At 42.2% G+C, this 18,611-nt stretch overlaps 2 protein-coding genes across 2 annotated transcripts; one reads left to right on the top strand and one right to left on the bottom strand.

Annotated features, from left to right (window-relative positions):
• Positions 1 to 335: 335 nt before the first annotated feature.
• On the bottom strand, positions 336 to 1,628 carry LOC139101300 (uncharacterized). The gene has a single exon (XM_070654333.1). It carries the CDS (start codon positions 1,626 to 1,628, stop codon positions 336 to 338), a length of 1,293 nt encoding a protein of 430 aa, XP_070510434.1.
• A 7,465-nt stretch (positions 1,629 to 9,093) lies between these two features.
• On the top strand, positions 9,094 to 13,155 carry LOC139101301 (uncharacterized). Its single transcript, XM_070654334.1, has one exon. It carries the CDS (start codon positions 9,094 to 9,096, stop codon positions 13,153 to 13,155), a length of 4,062 nt encoding a protein of 1,353 aa, XP_070510435.1.
• Positions 13,156 to 18,611: the final 5,456 nt, after the last annotated feature.

The following is an 18,611-nucleotide window of genomic DNA, read 5'->3' on the forward strand; positions in this document are numbered from 1 at the left end:
GTGAATAGGAGGACGTCGCCGGAGCGGTGCTTCGCCGGGGGGCGCATCCCACCGTTGCCACCAAAATGTTGCACCAGGACGGTGCAAGGGGTCCGTCCTCCCGGTTCTGTTGTATATCCGCGAGGACCAAATAAATTGTATACTCCTTTTTAATTCGATGTTCTTTATTTCCCTCTGTTTGTTAGCTCAGGCTTCGGGCAGCGTTACCCCGGTGTAGTAGTTATTAGAATGACCCGCGGGCGTTCGGTGGCCGCGGGTTTTATACGCGACTGTTGCCAAGGCGGAAAAGCAACAGTTCGCGGATTCCGGGCGCATAGGACAGTGACCGCGTTCGGTCATTGCCTATGCGAAAAAATGCAAGGCGTCGATCGGTCAGCGGATTCCGCGATCGGAAGATCCGATCGACGCTGGTTGTTAACCCGGCCTGTGCCTTCGCGTGCGCGGCCTTGCTGTTGCCAGGGTCGGGTTACAACAGGACAATTACTGCTCCACTTCTGTAAAGAAAACTTGCCTGCAGAACAAAGTTGTATAACTTCATCAATGATTGCTCTTGTTTCATTACTAGTTTCTGCTCCTCCAAACACATCGTCTACATATCTCCCCTTGGTTATTGGCTGTATTGCCAAAGGATATTTATGCCTCTCGTCTTTAATGAACTTCTGAATAGTGCGTAACGCTAGTAAGAGAGCACAATTTAACCCATACATAACCGTCGTTAGTTCATAAACATTGATGTCGTTATTGGATTTCTGCCATAAGATCCGCTGTAAATTCCAGTCGGCTTGATGTAAATTTATTTGGCGGAACATTTTTTCTACATCCGTAGAGAAGAGTATTCTATGCGTTTGTATCCAGATAAGTATTTCCGTAATATCATTTTGTAGCTTTTCACCGATATACAGAAAATCATTCAGAGAATGTTTGAGAGTAGTAAGTCCAGAGCCATTGAAAACTACTCTTAGCTTTGTTGTTCGGCTCTCTTCCCTTACAACACCGTGGTGCGCTAGATAGTAGCTTGGTGTTTGATGCTCTTCCAATGTCTTGGCCAGAACCATATGTCCTAGATTCAAATATTTGTTGATAAAATCAACGTACAATCGCTTATACTCTGGGTCCTTTGAGAAACGTTGATTCAATCTGTTAAGACAACAGAATGCCTTACCTTTTGAATCTCCTAATTTAGTAAGATCACCTTTAATTGGGAATCTTACTACATATCGTCCTGTGTTATCTCGTGTATGAGTAGTTAAGAAGTGCTTTTCGCAAGCCTCTTCGTCCGAACTTCTCGTAGCCTTTTCAGTGATCTGTATTTCCTTCTGATTCCAAAATTTCTGAATTAGTTCTTGAAGATCGTGATCTATTGAGCAATGATATGTTTTTCTATCCATAGTCGTATCTACTTCTAATGAGGTTGGTCCTGATAAGACCCAACCAAAAATGGTCTGCTGCGCGATTGGCATTGAAGCCTCTCCTTTAATCAATATGTGCTTAATCACCGAACCATAATAATCTGCACCTATAATGAGGTTTATATTTCCTGGGCTAGAGTAATCGGGATCGGCTAAAGTGAGTTTAGAGATATGCGGCCATGGTTCCCTTTTTTCATAGTATTGCGGTATCTTGATCATTAATCGGGTAAGGATGAAAGCGTCTATGTCGCAAACGTAGGAAGTATCGTGTATTGATTTCAGGTGTATCGAGACAACTCCTTTTGTTCGACCGCAGTATGTTCCTCCAATACCTAGTAAAGATATTGAGGCCGTATTACGTTTGATTCTTGCGTGCTTTACCGTCTTCTCTTCTATGAAGGAAAGCTCCTATTCTTGGTCAATTAGAATCCTTATGACCAAATTATCGCCATCAGACATTCGTAACAAGGCAGGACTTTTTGTTAGTAACGTAACAGTTCTTGAGTGGCTCGCTCGATTTGACAGGTTAGCGTAGGATAAAGTATGATCTCTTGATATAATCCGGTTTCGTGAATCGTCTAGTCATTTGGATGTGGATGTTTCCTCTTGAGGCGTATTGATTGGAGCAGGTTTTCCTGCTTTAGTCTCTGTATCCTTATAATAAAGGAACGTGTGATGTTTTTTACCGCAAGTTAAGCATCTCCTGGTGGATCTACATTGATTGATTCTGATTATAAGCGCCCAGACAATTGAAGCATCTTTGCTTTTTTATTACGAGCTCCTTTCTTTGCTTTGCATTTATACGTTGGTAGCGATCACATTTTCAAACGTAATGCGGCTTTTCGCACAACAGACGTCGTGGTTGAAGCGTCCATAAGCTCTGCATTGTGGCGTGAGCGACATTTCTAGAAAGATAGCAACGGGATTGTTGAGACATTGCACGTTGATTTTCTTTATTAGCACTTGTTCCTGGGGTCGCCTTAAGATTTTCGAGTGCTCTGGTGCGTCCATCAATAAACTCCTGAAAACTCGATATGGTTGGATAATCCGTGGACGAACTGATACTTATTTCCCAGGCCTCACGGGAATCTAGATCAAGGTATCGTGAGACTTGGTGCAGTAATAACGGGTCCCACTTATCAACCGCACAGTCGAGTGCCCGTAGTGCACCCAGGGTTTCTTAAAGGGTTGTCTAAAACGCTCTTAATCCACTTGCGTTTTTAGTTTTTAGAGACTTAATGTTTGAAAGACGATCTAACTGTGTTGAGATCAAAAAACGTTTATTCTATATCTTGAGTTTAAGATGGTCCATGCTAAGTCGAAATTCTCACCAGAAGTAGATAAATTCTCTATTAATTAGGCAGCTTCTCCCGTCAAACTTGTTTTTAGGTAGTGCATCTTTTCTACGCAGCTAAGACTAGTGTTGGTGAGAATCATAGAAGAAAACAGGTCTCTAAAGGATCTTCATGATTTGTAGTCTCCTGAGAATGTTGGCATTTTGATTCTCGGCAACGCGCTTCTAGGAACGATTGACGTGGACGCCTCTTTTGCTGAGAGCATTGACACAGATGATGACTCGGACAGATCTAAATTGTCTAATCGTTTTACCAACTGAGCACAAGCATAGACATAAAATGCCTGGCACCTTTCAAAGTAACACTCTCTCATATAGCAATGTTTGGTTAATAAATCATGGTAGGAGAAGCAAAGATTCTCATGCTCATCTTGGAACTTTCTCCAATTTTGGTCTAGCAAGCTTAACTTAGTATAAATAAGTTGTCGATTCATGCGTGGAGCCTTCTGCTCGTCAAATTCCATTGCTTCTTGAATTAGGTTGAAACAAGCCTTTTGTAATTCTATTCTGGCTTCTAAATTGGCCATATTGAGACGATGTAATAATCAACCCAGTTAGAATAACAATATGCGTTATAATATTTCCTTATTTTCTTGATTTAATCTGTAAATAATATGAAAAGCTGAAAATAAAGTAAAGTACATTTCAAGTAGCGTTCACAAGAGATTTTGGAAGCAATTGATTCAAAATGCATAAACGTATGAACAGGCAATTAAATAAAAATCAGCTAGTAAATACTTAAAAAATAACACAATGGTTGATGCGCATATGCAGCTATCAAATAAAATGCAGCGTAAAAGGCTCATGACTTTGTCAAGTATACTTTATGAGAGATATTCATATGACTTTTATTATAAAACAAATGAATTATCATGTGACTCTAAACAACGTCACGAATCTTGTAAATAAATCTCTGAATTTAATTTTTTACTACTGTTCGCACGCGTACGGCATTCACGATCACGCGTAGCGAATTTGCACCGGAATCGGTCAGCGCTGACCGTCACCGCGTTCACCGTTTGAAAAGAACAAAAAGACACAGAAATGGAGGAAACTAAAGAAAACGCACCGCGTAATGATAAAACAAAATATAATTGAAATGCTTGATCAGCCGTACAATGTATATACCGCACGCACTGAGCACGTGCTCTCGACTCGTGATCGCTATACCGTCGAGACGGAAATCTTGAGCTTCCGAACAGCGGCCGCGCGACGCGACGGAAATCTTGACAAATGGGATGCTCCACCGTCCAACCGAGCGGAGATCTTGAGCGCGAAAACGAGCGAGAAACTAATCAGCCGCAGGAAGCGATCGCGATCGCGATGCGAACACGAGCCACGAAGATGGCCCCACGCCTTGTCCACGTGCGGACTTGCCTTGCCGAATATCCTGACTGAAGGATCCAGCGGATTGCCGGTTGCAGTGAGGCATGAATCCGTTCAGCCCACAGAGTCGGTAGACACTGATCTTGTTAATAATTAACACAATTAATAAAGAGACTGAACGGCGCGAAAACTTCCTGGCGTTACGAGTTCGTCGGTAGCGAAGCGCGAACTGAACTATTAACGGAGCTCACAAGTCGGGCAGAAAAAACAAAAACGTTCGGTTACCGAAAGCGACCGAAAGACGCGAAGCGGTATGATCCACTCGCGATCAGCCACACCTCGCGTGTTAACCAGTTGTGTGAATACCGGGCGGCCCGAAATAACGAGTGAATCGCGAACAACTACAGTAGGTAGAAAACTGAGTAACACACTTGAATGTCAAAGGCTTTGATGCGCAATGGGAAAATCTTCTTTACAATAAAACAATATTATTCAGCCTTTTTCAAGAAACAAACAAATAACACTACAAATATTCATAAATAAAGAACTCAAATCCCAGACGTCAGATCCGACTCGAAGGACCATTAAATATTGGGTAGGAAATAAAGTTTCTGTGGTTCTTATTGTGTAATTTAAAATATCATTTTATTTTCTTGAGTCCAACGTCTGTGATTCAGTCCTTAATTTTGAGCATAGATTTTAATTATTATTTTTTAATTAATCAAAACTTTTCCTGAAAGAATAACCTTGGTTAGAAAATTAAGAATAATTATGAGAGCAGTAAGAGAAAGAAAAGAAAAACGTAAACGCTTCGTTACCTGATCAGCAATTATTTGTTTTACTGAAATTAATTTTCTATGCGCTTTAGCGGCGACCTTTCTCTTGTTCAAGAAGGAAAAAATCTTTGGCTTCGCACTCACGGCGACCTTGGAATCTGCACCCAATGGCGCTCCAGCAGTTCGCACTTACGGCGATTGTACGTCTCGCACTGACGGCGTCCTGAAGGCTTGCACTTACGGCGAGGTCACTCTTCGCTCTTATGGCGATCTTAGTATTCGCACTTACGGCAATCATACGCTCTTACGGCGTTCGGGCAATGAAGAAGGCCCCCCGTGGCCTCCTCTTACCCACGTCGGCTCTTGCGGCCGGGGAGAAGGAACGATATTTGCGTCCATTTCTCCGCGATTTTCACTCTCTCAGTGAAAGCAAGAATGTATAGACTGTGCAGCTCAAAACCACTCGTCACCCACGTGTGCACGAGTAAAGAAAACAATAGTTTTCGTTAATTATAAAACAATACGTGCACCACTGACTCGTTCTGCTTCTTCTCCCAGACTTCTTCTTCTCACATACATACGCTCGCAGTGTACGTTTCTCAAGCGGCCAATCTCTTCGCTCGTAGGAAGGGGAACCAATAGCGCTTAGGCTCAGCCGTTTTCTAAGCGCGCGCGAATTCTAATTTATGCATCTCCAAACACGACCCGTTCTTGTTTCCTCGCATGAGAGGACCGCTTTCTATTATCATATATATTTTGCTTTTCTTGTCATTTTTTATTATTTGTTATTTCGTTTATATATTTGTTAAATATATTTAGTATGTTTTCAATTACAAGTGTTTGCCTTTCTGTTTGATAAATTCTGATCCTAACTCTGCGCGACTTGTAGCGCCGACTGGATACCGTCAACGTCCACGATACACCACTTGATTTTGAATGTTTTATTTTATTTAAATGGTCCAGTTACTGTAATCTTAAATTTTTTTTTTCTTAGCAACATCAGTAGTTGTCCAGTTATATTTTTGTAACTGTTACATATTATTTGATAAGCTTTATCTCGCTTTATGCAATTATGATATTCGGCACTTTTTGTCACATATAAGCAAGGATGTTGTTCATACAACATCAATAACGTTTTAACATTGTTTTTAGTCCATATTAGATCTATATTACATCCGTCCGTATGGTTCATATTATAAAATTGGTTGCTAAAAATAAATATTTGTTTATATTTTATTTTTCTTGTAAAATAATGTTTTACTATACATGAATTAATAATAGGTTATACTATTTTAAAATTTAATATAATTTATATTTAAGTATAAAATAAAGTACTAACAATAAATATTATACTAGCTATTGTATTAATTTATTTCAATTTTAATTATTTATTTTGCATAAACAGAGAGAAATTTAATATAATTGCTTACCAAAATTTTCAGATGCTTATCATTCATTACCAAAACTAAGATTGGCAATAACAGTAAAGTCTAGTAACTAATACGAAAAGTCTAGTAACTAGTACGAAAAAATGGGACGTGATGCATTTTTTCGTTCAAGATTTTGATTCGAGTTTTACATCCGAGTTTGTTGTGTCCACGATCCGAGTTCTGGTAACTTTATCTCGGAACTAAAACTCGAACCGAATTCTCGGATCGTAGACACAGGCTTTTACTGCCGAAACGGCACGAATTAACCACACGGCTCATACGGATGAAGCACGTGAACGCTTTACATGCCGGCGCGCAAACGACACTCGCGATAGTTAGACAGAAATTTTGGCCGGTGGCGGCACGCCCGGTAGTATGAAGCGTCGTACGCCGATGCGTAACGTGTTTTAATTGTAAGCCTAAATGTTCACAAACAATGATGGCAAACTTACCCAGTAAACGGATAAATGTATCGCGGCTTTTTACGCATACGGGCGTCGATTATGCCGGTCCGATTTTGTTAAAGGACCATAAGCGACGAAACGCAAAATTGACTAAAGCGTACCTGGCAATCTTTGTCTGTTTTACCGCCCGAGCGGTGCATATCGAGATTGTTAGCGACCTTACATCCGAAGCATTTATAGTCGCGCTGAAGCGTTTTGTATCGCGACGTGGCAAACCCGAATGTATATACTCGGATAACGGTACAATCTTTGTGGGAGCGGACAAGCAATTAAAAAAATTGCGAGAATGCGTGCGGAGCGGAGCGACGGCCCTAGAGATACGAGAATTTTTAAGCAAGAAGGGTGTCGAATGGAAATTTATACCGCCGAATGCTCCTCATTTCGGTGGATTGTGGGAAGCGGCGGTGAAATCCGTAAAAACGCACCTAATTAGATAAATAGGACAAGCACATACTACGTTTGAAGAAATGTATACTGTCCTATGCGAAATAGAGGCGATACTTAATTCAAGACCTCTTGCACCGTTTAGCGGTGATCCAAATGATTTAGATTGCCTCACGTCGGGTCATTTTTTGACTGGTGCGGCTTTGTGCAGTTTCTCTGTTCCAGGCTAAACACATTTACAGGAGGGACGATTGCTCCGGTGGCAGCGCATGGAACAGTTGCACCAGCATTTTTGGAAACGCTGAAGTGAAAAATATTTGCACACTTTAATCCAGTGTACGAAGTAGCAGACTAATAAGGGAACGCCCATAGGCGTGGGACAGATGGTGGTCGTCCAGTAGCCAGGACTCGGGCCCTTGCAGTGGCTTCTGGGGAGGATACTGGAGGTGCATCCAGGAGCCGATGAAATAGTGCGAACCGCGACCATTTGCACAAAAAAAGGTGAAATAACGCGACCCACCACGAGGCTAGCAGTACTGCCGATCGAAGAATAGAGCCGCTAATAATGTATTAATTATCGCGAAAATAAGATAACGATAAATTGACGAGCAAATAAATTGTGAACGCGAGAACAATAAAGTAACGACCATCCTCTCATTTAGTTATTGAAGTACGGCACTTCAAGAGGGACGAGATGTTAAAAGAATAGCATATGCATTTATTAAATTGAGACAAAGAACCGCGAACAAAGGAAAGTCTTGAAGATTCTAGACCGCGGATCTAAATATTGACAGGACTTATATTATAACATATTGTTACGCCGGGAACGGGTCGGCGAACGTCTCCGCGTTCGCGTCTCTTTCACTCACTCACTCACACTCGCGGCGCCTGAGCTCCGCGAAAGAAAAAAAGACGTCTTTATAGAAATGAACGAGAACGATTTAATAAAAGAGCAAACAAACGATACAACGTCTGCACCGATACGAGACCTGGGCAGAACTGTCATTTAACCATAATCAAACATCTTCGTTCCTCTGGCAACGGGGAACCGAAACCTCGGAGCGAGCCGGCAGCTTCACGCTGCTCCGTATACCGGGCGTAACAATATTTTTCTTGGTTATGACGAGGCCACTGTACGTTAATAATAACCGAAAAGAAAAACACAGAGGATAATGACTCGCGAGCGAACAGACAAAGGAAATTCTAGAAATTTCTGTAAATGGTATGTGTATAAAAAGGTGAGCACGGCACGTGTGGAGAGAAGTCGCACACTTATTTTCGGCGCCTGCCGCACGATTAATTATTACAACTCGCGATTTGTACAACAGAGCATTTTTCCGGCGAACTGCATGGCTTTCACGGTCGTACAGTACTGTATGGAATTGACGAACACGAATTGTACACGTGAGAAATAGATATTAGTAATGTGTGAGCACGAGACGCGTGGATGTGAAACCGACGTTATTGAAACCTATGTAAACGCTGCCGGCGTGCGAACGAAGGCGAGGATCGAACGAAAAATACACCGGCAGTCAGTCGTCGAAAGATAGTTGCCAAGTCAAGGGCAAAGGCTGTAATTAATCTTGTCGGTCCGCATATTAAATAAAATTGTAATTGCTTTTTCTCAATTAATTAATATTGTAACAACGTTGCATTCGTGTAACCGCGATCTCGGAATAAATGGAATTTAATTGAACATTTTATCGCAACGGATTTCCTTGAATCCTGAACATGGTCCTTCGAGCCGGATCCGAGATTCGCGCATAATACAATCAGAGTGGCAACGTGTTGCATTACGTGCAGTAAAAATCGCGTGCATCATATTCGAGTTGGCTTCGAGTTAAAGTACGTATCGCGCGGCCGAACGATCTATAGAGCGCGCGGAACAAAACAAGACGCGAACAACGGCGAATGTTATCATAAAGAAAACGTTAACTTTGAATTGCAACCATGAGTGCGGCATATCATCGAAGACAAAGAAGAACATTTAAGGGAAGACTGACCAGCATCCGGAACTTTATTACAAATGCTACGGCGGATATCGAGCAATTGCAGTATGCGGACGTGTCGACGAGATTGACCGTCGCGGATGATATTCACCAGAAATTTCAGAAGACCTGTCGCGAGCTGGTGGCCGCGACAACCGATGACGAATATACGGAGGCGGATTTGAACGAGGAGATCGAATTTGACGAGCGGTACCTTGCGATAAGGTCCGACTTATTGAGGCTTATCGATAGATGTCCGCCGCCCGCGAGTGCCGCTCAGCCTTCGACGAGCTCAAGTAGTGATGTGATGATGAAGGAGATGATGAACCAACAAACCCAGATGATTAGGCAATTTATGGAACGCCCTGTCGGAGTAGCCGACAGCGGTGCCTTGGAGCGAGTACTGGAGCAGCAAGCCCAGCTGTTTGAGAGATTGAGCACGCGATCGTCGAGCACGACCGTACGTGAGGCTCATGTAAAATTGCCAACGATTAATTTGCCGGTATTTAACGGTCAAGGCGAGGAGTGGAAGCGGTATCATGACACCTTCAGAACGCTGATCCATGAGAGTGAGCTTACTAAAATTCAAAAATTTCAATATTTAGTAGGATCAGTGAAAGATCAAGCCGCAAAAACAATCGAATCCATCGAAATCTCGGAGGAAAATTACGACGTCGCCTGGCAACTGTTGAGGCAAAGATACGATGATGACCGGGGCATAGCCAAGCGACACATCCAATGCCTGTTCGAGATGCCCACGGTGAGGCGTGAGTCGGCCGGCGCTATCCAGGAACTGGTGGACCACACGCAGAAACACATGCGCGTATTGAAAGGAATGGGGCATCCGACGGAATCCTGGGGCGCGTTGGTCATCCACCTCATCGAAAGAAATTTGGATGGAGCCACGAGGCGGCATTGGGAGGAGCATGTGGAGTCCAAAGAAAACGTGACGACGGAAACGATGCTCGAGTTTTTGCAAGGGCAGTGCCGGCTTTTGAAGCGAGCGACGATGGGCATTGAATTCAAGGAGCCGGTAAGGAACGACGCGCGGGACAAAAGCAAGCTGAGCAACCCGAAAGGCGCGAGGGCGGCGCGGACGGTGATGGCCGCGACGTTGCGAGAAGGAAAGTGTTATCTCTGCCAGGAGGATCACCTTCTATACACGTGCAAGCAATTCCTCGGCCTGCCTGTCGAGAGCCGAATTGACGAGATTCGGAGGCTGAGGCTATGTTTGAATTGCTTCAGTAGTGACCACTTCGTTAGAAATTGCAAGTCAAGCTCGTGCCGAAGTTGCGGCGAGCGACATAATACATTGTGTCACATACCAAGGAGGGACGTTGGAGCGGCTGCGGAGTCGAGAGAACCAGAGATGGGTGCTGGAGATGCGAGCGACGGCGCGGCCCTGTGTTCCGTGGCGAGCGTCGGTCCGGTGGCGCCGAGAACGGCCGGCGCTATTCAAGGTGGAGCAGAGCGTGTGCAGGTTTTAATGGCTACGGCCGTTGTAATCTTAAAGTCGAAGGGCTCAAGCACGTTGATTCGCGTGTTGCTCGACAGTGCGAGCGAGGTGAATTTTGTAACCGTTGCGACTTGTAAAAAATTAAATCTACAGCTCGAGAACGTAACCGAGGCGATAAGCGGAATAAATAATCTGAGTTGCGCTATAAAATACGGATGTCGAGTTAACATGAAATCGCGAATTTCTAATTTTGAAATGAACATGTTTTGTCTAGTCGTGCCGAGCATTACAAAGCGGTTACCATCAATGTCTATTCGATCGTCGGAATTATCGGTGCCGAAAAACTTGCAATTAGCCGATCCGTGTTTTTATGACACCGGGGAGATTGACGCACTCGTGGGCGGAGAATTTTTTCTGAAATTGTTGGAGACCGGGAGAATCGAGCTCGGTGACGATTTGCCGATATTGCAGAATACCCGTCTTGGGTGGATAGCATCCGGGCCTGTGCCGTCGCGAGTCATCGGTCACGCAGGGAGAACGTGCGCGAGTCTTCACATTTGTTTGGTAACACCGCGAGAAACGATCGACGAAACGGTGCGCCGGTTTTGGGAACTGGAAGAGTACGCTGGCGGCGAAACAAAGCTGTCACACGAGGAGCCATTGTGTGAGACTCATTATACTAAGACGACCGTTCGGGACGCATCCGGGCGCTTCGTAGTTAGGCTGCCGTTCCGTGAAAATGGTGGCCGGTTAGGGCAATCGAGAGGCGTGGCGTTGCGCCGCTTAGAGTATTTAGAGCGAAGATTCCAAAGGGATCCGAAATTGAGAGAATTATATTGTAACTTTATGCGCGAATATATCAACTTGCGGCATATGACGAGAATCACCGACGGTGATGTTAAGGCGAATGCCGTGTATTTACCGCATCACGGCGTAATTCGCGAGGAGAGCACGACGACAAAGTTGCGCGTCGTATTTGACGCCTCGGCCAAGACAACGTCGGGGTTCTCTTTAAACGACTCCTTAATGATCGGCGCGACATTGCAGGACGGCATTATCGATATTATGTTACGCTTCCGTTTGCCCGCGATAGCTATTACATCCGATATTCAAAAGATGTACCGTCAGGTTTTGTTACATCCAGATGACAGAGATTACCAGCGTATATTATGGCGTTTTGAACAGCGAGATCCGGTTGAGGAGTATAGATTAAACACGGTGACTTACGGACAGTCGAGTGCTCCGTATTTGGCCATCCGCAGCGTGCGACGACTGGCTGAGGAGGAGTCCGAGCGGTTTCCGCGAGCCGCACGCGTGTTGCTGACCGATATGTACGTCGACGATATTATAACGGGAGCCGAAACGGAGCAGGAGGCCATGGAGGTAATTACGGAATTAAAGGAAGTATTGAGCCGCGGCGGGTTTGAAACGCACAAGTGGCGGTCTAATCGCGATAGAGGCGAGGGGGGGCCGCGTTTCGAGGAGGGGGCCGGAAAGTCGCCCAGCGTAAAAATTGACGACGGCACCATGAAAGTACTAGGATTAACGTGGCAGCCAGAGTCCGATATATTTAATTTTTCCATCGAACCAATAAGGAAAGAAGTTGTAACGAAGCGCGAATTATTGTCTGCGATCTCTAAATTATTTGATCCGTTAGGACTAGTCGGACCGATTCTTACACGAGCGAAAATAATCATGCAACGGACATGGTTATCCGAAAGGAATTGGGATGAATCGCTCGATGATGAGCTTCGCGATGCGTGGGAGGCATACGCGGAGGATCTGCAGAAGATAGGCGCGATCGCGGTACCACGTCGGGTAATTGGCGGCTCCGAAATTGTGAGTGTTAATTTGCACGCCTTTTGTGACGCCTCTTTGAAGGCTTATGGAGCTTGCGCGTACGTCCAGGCGATCGACACGAGCGGCAGAGCGGTGGCGAGATTGCTGTGTGCTAAATCTCGTGTGGCGCCTGTAAAAAGTAATACCATTACTTTGCCTCGCTTGGAATTATGCGGTGCCGTGGTGCTCGCGCGACTGGTAAGGAGCATTCTGGGGGCGACCGGATTGCGGTTTCACGGGATCCACGCGTGGAGCGATTCTACGAATGTTCTGGCGTGGTTGGCGGGCGAGGCGTCGCGTCAGAAAATATTTGTCGCAAATCGGACCGCGGAAATACAGGCTGCCCTTCCGGCCTGCCATTGGCATCACGTCGACGGAATAGAGAATCCGGCAGATTTAATATCCAGGGGCGTATGCGTGGACATGTTATGCAGAAGCGAGCTTTGGTGGAGCGGTCCTGAGTGGCTGTCGCGGGCGGCCGAGTGCGAGCGGCGATTATTGGGGCCTACGCCCGTGGGCGGTGCGGACGAGGAAATCATGCGATCGGAGCGTGCGTCGGGCGCGCGGGTTTTCTCGAGCGTTATTGACGCGGAGGACATTAGACTGGCATTATTGAGGGATTGCTCGTCGTTATCTCGAATCGAGTATTCTATCGTGGATGGCACGATTCGGAAAAAATTGCAGAGCAGATTCGAGGAATCGCGTGTTCGGGCCTTTATCCGTCGATGAGGTTCGGATCTCGCATCGGTCGTTAATCTTGGCCACGCAGGGGGTTTGTTTTCCCGGCGAATTGTCTAGGCTATCGTCGGGGAAGCAAATCCATACTAGCAGTAGAATTCTATCGCTTAGCCCGTTTGTGGATGGTTCCGGGTTACTCAGGGTGGGCGGTAGAATCGCTAATTCTCAACTAACGTTTGATGAAAAGCATCCCATCATATTGCCGGCCGGCGGTCGGTTCACGCGACTGTTATTTGAGCGGGTGCATCGCAGGAATTTTCACTCGGGTCCTCAGAGCATGTTATACGCTGTCCGGCTGATGTATTGGCCGATCGGCGGGAGATCGATCGCTAGAAGGGTGGTGCGCGATTGTGTGACGTGTTTCCGGCACGCTCCGAAAGCATCTTCGCAAATTATGGGACAGTTGCCTGCGGATCGGGTGACTCCTTCGCGCCCCTTCTCCGCGACTGGCGTGGATTTCGCGGGTCCAGTGACCATGTTAGTTAGTCGTGGACGCGGCAGAAAAACGAACAAGGCCTTCATCGCGTTATTTATATGTTTTTCGACGAAGGCCGTTCATCTCGAGGCTGTAAGCGAATTAAGTACAGCGGCTTTTATTGCGACCCTCAGACGTTTTGTTGGGCGTCGGGGTTGTCCGCGACGTATATACTGCGACAACGCGACGAATTTTTTCGGAGCAAAAAATGAAATCGCGGAATTACGACGACACCTAAAAGAGCAGGAAGAAATTATGATCTCAGAATTTTGCGTCCCTAACGAAATAGAATGGGCATTTATTCCCCCTTCATCGCCGCATATGGGTGGCCTTTGGGAAGCGGGAATAAAATCATGCAAACACCATCTCAAGCGCGTGATGGGAGGGAACCTCATGACTTTTGAGGAGTTGTCTACGGTACTAGTACAGATTGAGGCTTTTCTCAACTCCCGCCCGATTTGTCAGATGCCTTCCGGGGCATCGGATTTGCAGCCTTTAACTCCGGGGCATTTCTTAGTGGGTGGCGCACTGGCGGCGGTTCCGGATGTCGACGTGACGGACGTCCCGATGAATCGGTTAGATCGGTGGCAGGTAGTACAAAGAGTTATCCAGCATTTCTGGAAACGCTGGAGTACGGAATATCTGACATCATTGCAGGGCAAAACAAAGTGGACTTCCGAAAGGAAAAATTTAGATATAAACGACATCGTCTTAATACAGGACAATAACGCTCCACCACTGCGTTGGAAAATGGGAAGGGTGGTCGAGATGCACAGGGGTGACGATGGAAAGGTGCGTGTCGTGACCGTAAGGACGGCGAGCGGAAATCTTAAGCGTAACATCACCAAAATTTGTAAATTGCCTGTAACCGACGAAACATCCATACTTTGATTAATTCACATTAATGGTGGGCGGCATGTATGGAATTGACGAACACGAATTGTACACGTGAGAAATAGATATTAGTAATGTGTGAGCACGAGACGCGTGGATGTGAAACCGACGTTATTGAAACCTATGTAAACGCTGCCGGCGTGCGAACGAAGGCGAGGATCGAACGAAAAATACACCGGCAGTCAGTCGTCGAAAGATAGTTGCCAAGTCAAGGGCAAAGGCTGTAATTAATCTTGTCGGTCCGCATATTAAATAAAATTGTAATTGCTTTTTCTCAATTAATTAATATTGTAACAACGTTGCATTCGTGTAACCGCGATCTCGGAATAAATGGAATTTAATTGAACATTTTATCGCAACGGATTTCCTTGAATCCTGAACAAGTACTTTTGTATTTAAGAGACTACATTAAAATTATATTGATAAAATTAATATAATTCGCGAGTGCCTGAATTTATCCCGACCAACATTCCGCAGAATTCTCTCAATTCGGAGAATTAAATTAGAGGCCTCGACATGAATATCTACTCAAATCAGTTTGATTGGATTTAAATACGGATATTAAATTTTTAATTGATCTTCAGATTCGTGAGTAATTCATTTTCTCTTTTCTTCTGTATTCATCTTGAACTTTAAGCATGCATGCAATTTTCAAAAACTTTTGTAAAATTTGTATTTCTCTGTTTGGCTTTTTCTCTCCTCCCAAGTTGACGGAGGGTTTTTTAAGCCTATTAAATTCCCTGTTTATAAAGTTTCAATTTTGCGTTTAGTTTGCTAATTTTGAATTTTTCTCTCTTAAGATTTTCAGCCACCTGGTAAAGATTTATTGTGTTGATTTAAAATCATTTATTATCGTATCAAAAGTTAAATGTTTATTTTATAATTAAATGTATTTTACATATTTTACAAGAAACGCAAAAATTTAATTAAATAAAAATATAATTATTTATTTACTTATAATTATTTGGATTTATATAATTTTATTAATATATTAGGCAACGCGATGCGTCTTTATATTAAATATTTTAATTCATATCACACCGTGTATATGCTCATTAAACAGCTTCATATCGCATTTATTGCGCATAAGCAAAAGTAGCGGTTCGCATTCTGCTTCCTTATGTGCGTTCTTAAAATCATTAAAATCGAAAGGTGTTGCAACCTTTCTAACCACGACCACAGACTTCTATATTATCAGAGAGAAGCCTGAGAGCGGCCACCGGCGTCGATAGATGCAACTGTCCTGATGCGCCCTCTGAGAAAGTGGACGTCAACTAAGTAGACAACGTCCACTTTTTGAAGAAGTGTGTATGCACTCAATATGTCTATATAATTATATAGTCGTTGCGTCTTTCTCAATTCAGAATTAAAGATGATATTCAAATTATTTTATCAATCGCATAAATGGCGTAAAATAATATTTTATTTTTTCACAAGTTAACATAAGATAATACATATATTATTTTTATATTTTACTTGTAACGTTCGAAACAATCAACATTGATTAAAGTTGTGATATATAATTTTTGAAATAATAGGAACATATCTACAAGTTTATATCTCTGTTATACTAAATATATTATATTAAATATTGCTACACTACTATTAAACCGTAAATTTAATAGAACTTTATATATTTTTTATAATGTTCTTTAATCAAGTACACCATCAAGTCGTCTTTACGTTTTGCGTTATTTTTGTAACTTAATATTTTCCTAATTATTTATTTGATAAGTTTTTTATTTTTCTATTACATGTATTTACCGTATTTGCAGCCTGATTATTATATCGGGTACGAGAATATATTTTAACTATCATTAAAAATGTTACAGCTTGTTTGCGATGATTGTAACATTCATTATTTTTATCAAACCATCCAGCATGCATTTTATTCGTTGCCTGCATTGCTTCATTTGTAAGTTTTTCAAGAAGCTGTGTCGATGTCCAATGCTGATGCCATGTTCGATTGAAACTCATTAATTGTATTTTAATAATATCTGTAAAGAGGCGTGTTGGTCGAATTAATTTTGTGACTGCTGGAGCATCCTCATCTGCATTGGGATATTCACGATATTCTATATATCTTTCATTTGACGTTGCTTCTTCCATTGGTGTTTTCATCATTATTGAACGACAGTTTGTACACTCAATTTTTTTAAAACATTGCCGTGCTACATACCCTGCAAAATATGCTATTGCGTTTTCATTATAATTACTTATATTGTCCACATCATATTCGTGGAGAATGTCTGCATGATTATCAAGTAAATCTGTTATTAATACAGTAGCATCGTCATTAACATCGTCGTCAGTATCATCTACAGCAGCAATATTACTTTCATTCATACAATTTTCAACTGTCTTAATAATTGTATTAGGTTTATTGATGAGAGCTTCACTTTCTGGACATTGCACGTTACCTTTATCGCCTGTTAGAATGTAACCAGTGGATAATATATGTCTAATTGACAGTCGGACCATTCTTGCAGTTGGATTAGGATTAAATCCTCCGCGTTGTCGAAGTTTTGAAAATAAATGTTCAACTGAATCCTGATTGCATAAACCTGTTGCAAGTTCAAATTTTTCATTTTCACTTGTAAGTTCTTTATACAAAGAAAGAATTGCTTGTATTGTAATAATAAAACCTTTAAAACAAGGAATTTGATTTATTTTGTTCGGTAATTTGGACCATCCTGAAGACCACTGTACGAAGTTTAACAATAGATCTTCAATATCAGAATTTTTCTTTGATAATGGCCGTTTTCCGCCAAATGTAATATTAAGACTATATGAGTTACAAGCATCAATTACATTATTTATACGCTCTGCAAAATTAGCTGTTTCTCTCCATGTATTAGAATTTAATTCTTTTGCGTCACCAGCTGTTTTTATTGCAGCTGCAAATTTATTACTAAATAATTGAAATACTCTCTTTACGTTCATTGCTTCAAAGCAATTGGGATAAATATGTGCTTGTGTAATATGAGATAATAAATTTGAGCCTCCTGTTGTTGCATTGTCAATTTTCCAAGTTTCTATAAAATCAGAATATGACGCTATTATTTTTTCGTTGTAATATATATTGTTATGCGTCCTAAGAAAACTCGCTAATCTTTTAACTAAATGTGGAAAATCGTATAAACCATAATATTTTTTATTATTATGTATAAAATAGGGCTTTTGAACATCAATGCCTAATTGAGTATAAGCAGATTGATTACTTGTTCCTTGATCACATGTTGTAAGTTTTACATTAGCACCCGTTTCACTCAATTTATCTATGCACATCTGAACCAAATAAACTATCTCATGTGATTTCATACATTTGCCTGGAAGAAAATACGCTAATGGCTGTCTCCATGGATGACGTGCATTTAAGCTATCAAGACAGAAGACAAAAACGCATTTAGATCTTTCTGTTTGTTTGCCTAAAGGTCCTAAATCAACGAGACCTTCTACTTCATCCAGTTTTAAAGAATATTCTTCATAGCTTTTAATTGACATTTCGTCCCATTTTAAAGCGCATATTCTTTCATCTTCAGGAATTTGTGCAAATTTTTCTTTTAATTTTTGAAATATAATGTCGCAAAATCCTGATTTTATATTGTATTCTTCTATCCATCTTCTAATTGTCCTTTGTCCAGGAAAATTACAACTTGCTTTCTTTAATCGGCAAAACGCTGATGCTGAATAGTAATATAATTGTTTAGCAAGCATCTTTTCTTCCTCACTATATCGTGTACGTTGTGTATGTAACTGCAAATGTATCATAGTTTTTACTACAGGATGTAATTCTTGTTCATTTATTAAGTTTTTTAATATTTTCTTTTTTGTTGTTGCTTGTTTTTGATGTCGATTTTTTGTGATTTTTTTATTTAATTGTTTACATTTACACTTTAGTGCCATTCTTTGCATTTGAAACTCCAAATCTTTTATTTTTTGTCGCAATTTAAAATTCTCGTTTCTTAGTGCTTTAATCTTTGCATTTGAGTTAATCTTTTCTTTATTTTTTCCTTCCATATAATTATAATTTTTATCCGTAAGTGGCTCCAAATAAAGCCAATCCATTGTGTCTTCC

This window comes from Cardiocondyla obscurior, linkage group LG03 (genome assembly GCF_019399895.1).
Source record: "Cardiocondyla obscurior isolate alpha-2009 linkage group LG03, Cobs3.1, whole genome shotgun sequence".
Taxonomy (NCBI): domain Eukaryota; kingdom Metazoa; phylum Arthropoda; class Insecta; order Hymenoptera; family Formicidae; genus Cardiocondyla; species Cardiocondyla obscurior.

Coding starts and splice junctions, on each gene's coding strand:
- LOC139101300 (XM_070654333.1), bottom strand. CDS start 1,628: ATGATCAAGATACCGCAATACTATGAAAAAAGGGAACCATGGCCGCAT.
- LOC139101301 (XM_070654334.1), top strand. CDS start 9,094: ATGAGTGCGGCATATCATCGAAGACAAAGAAGAACATTTAAGGGAAGA.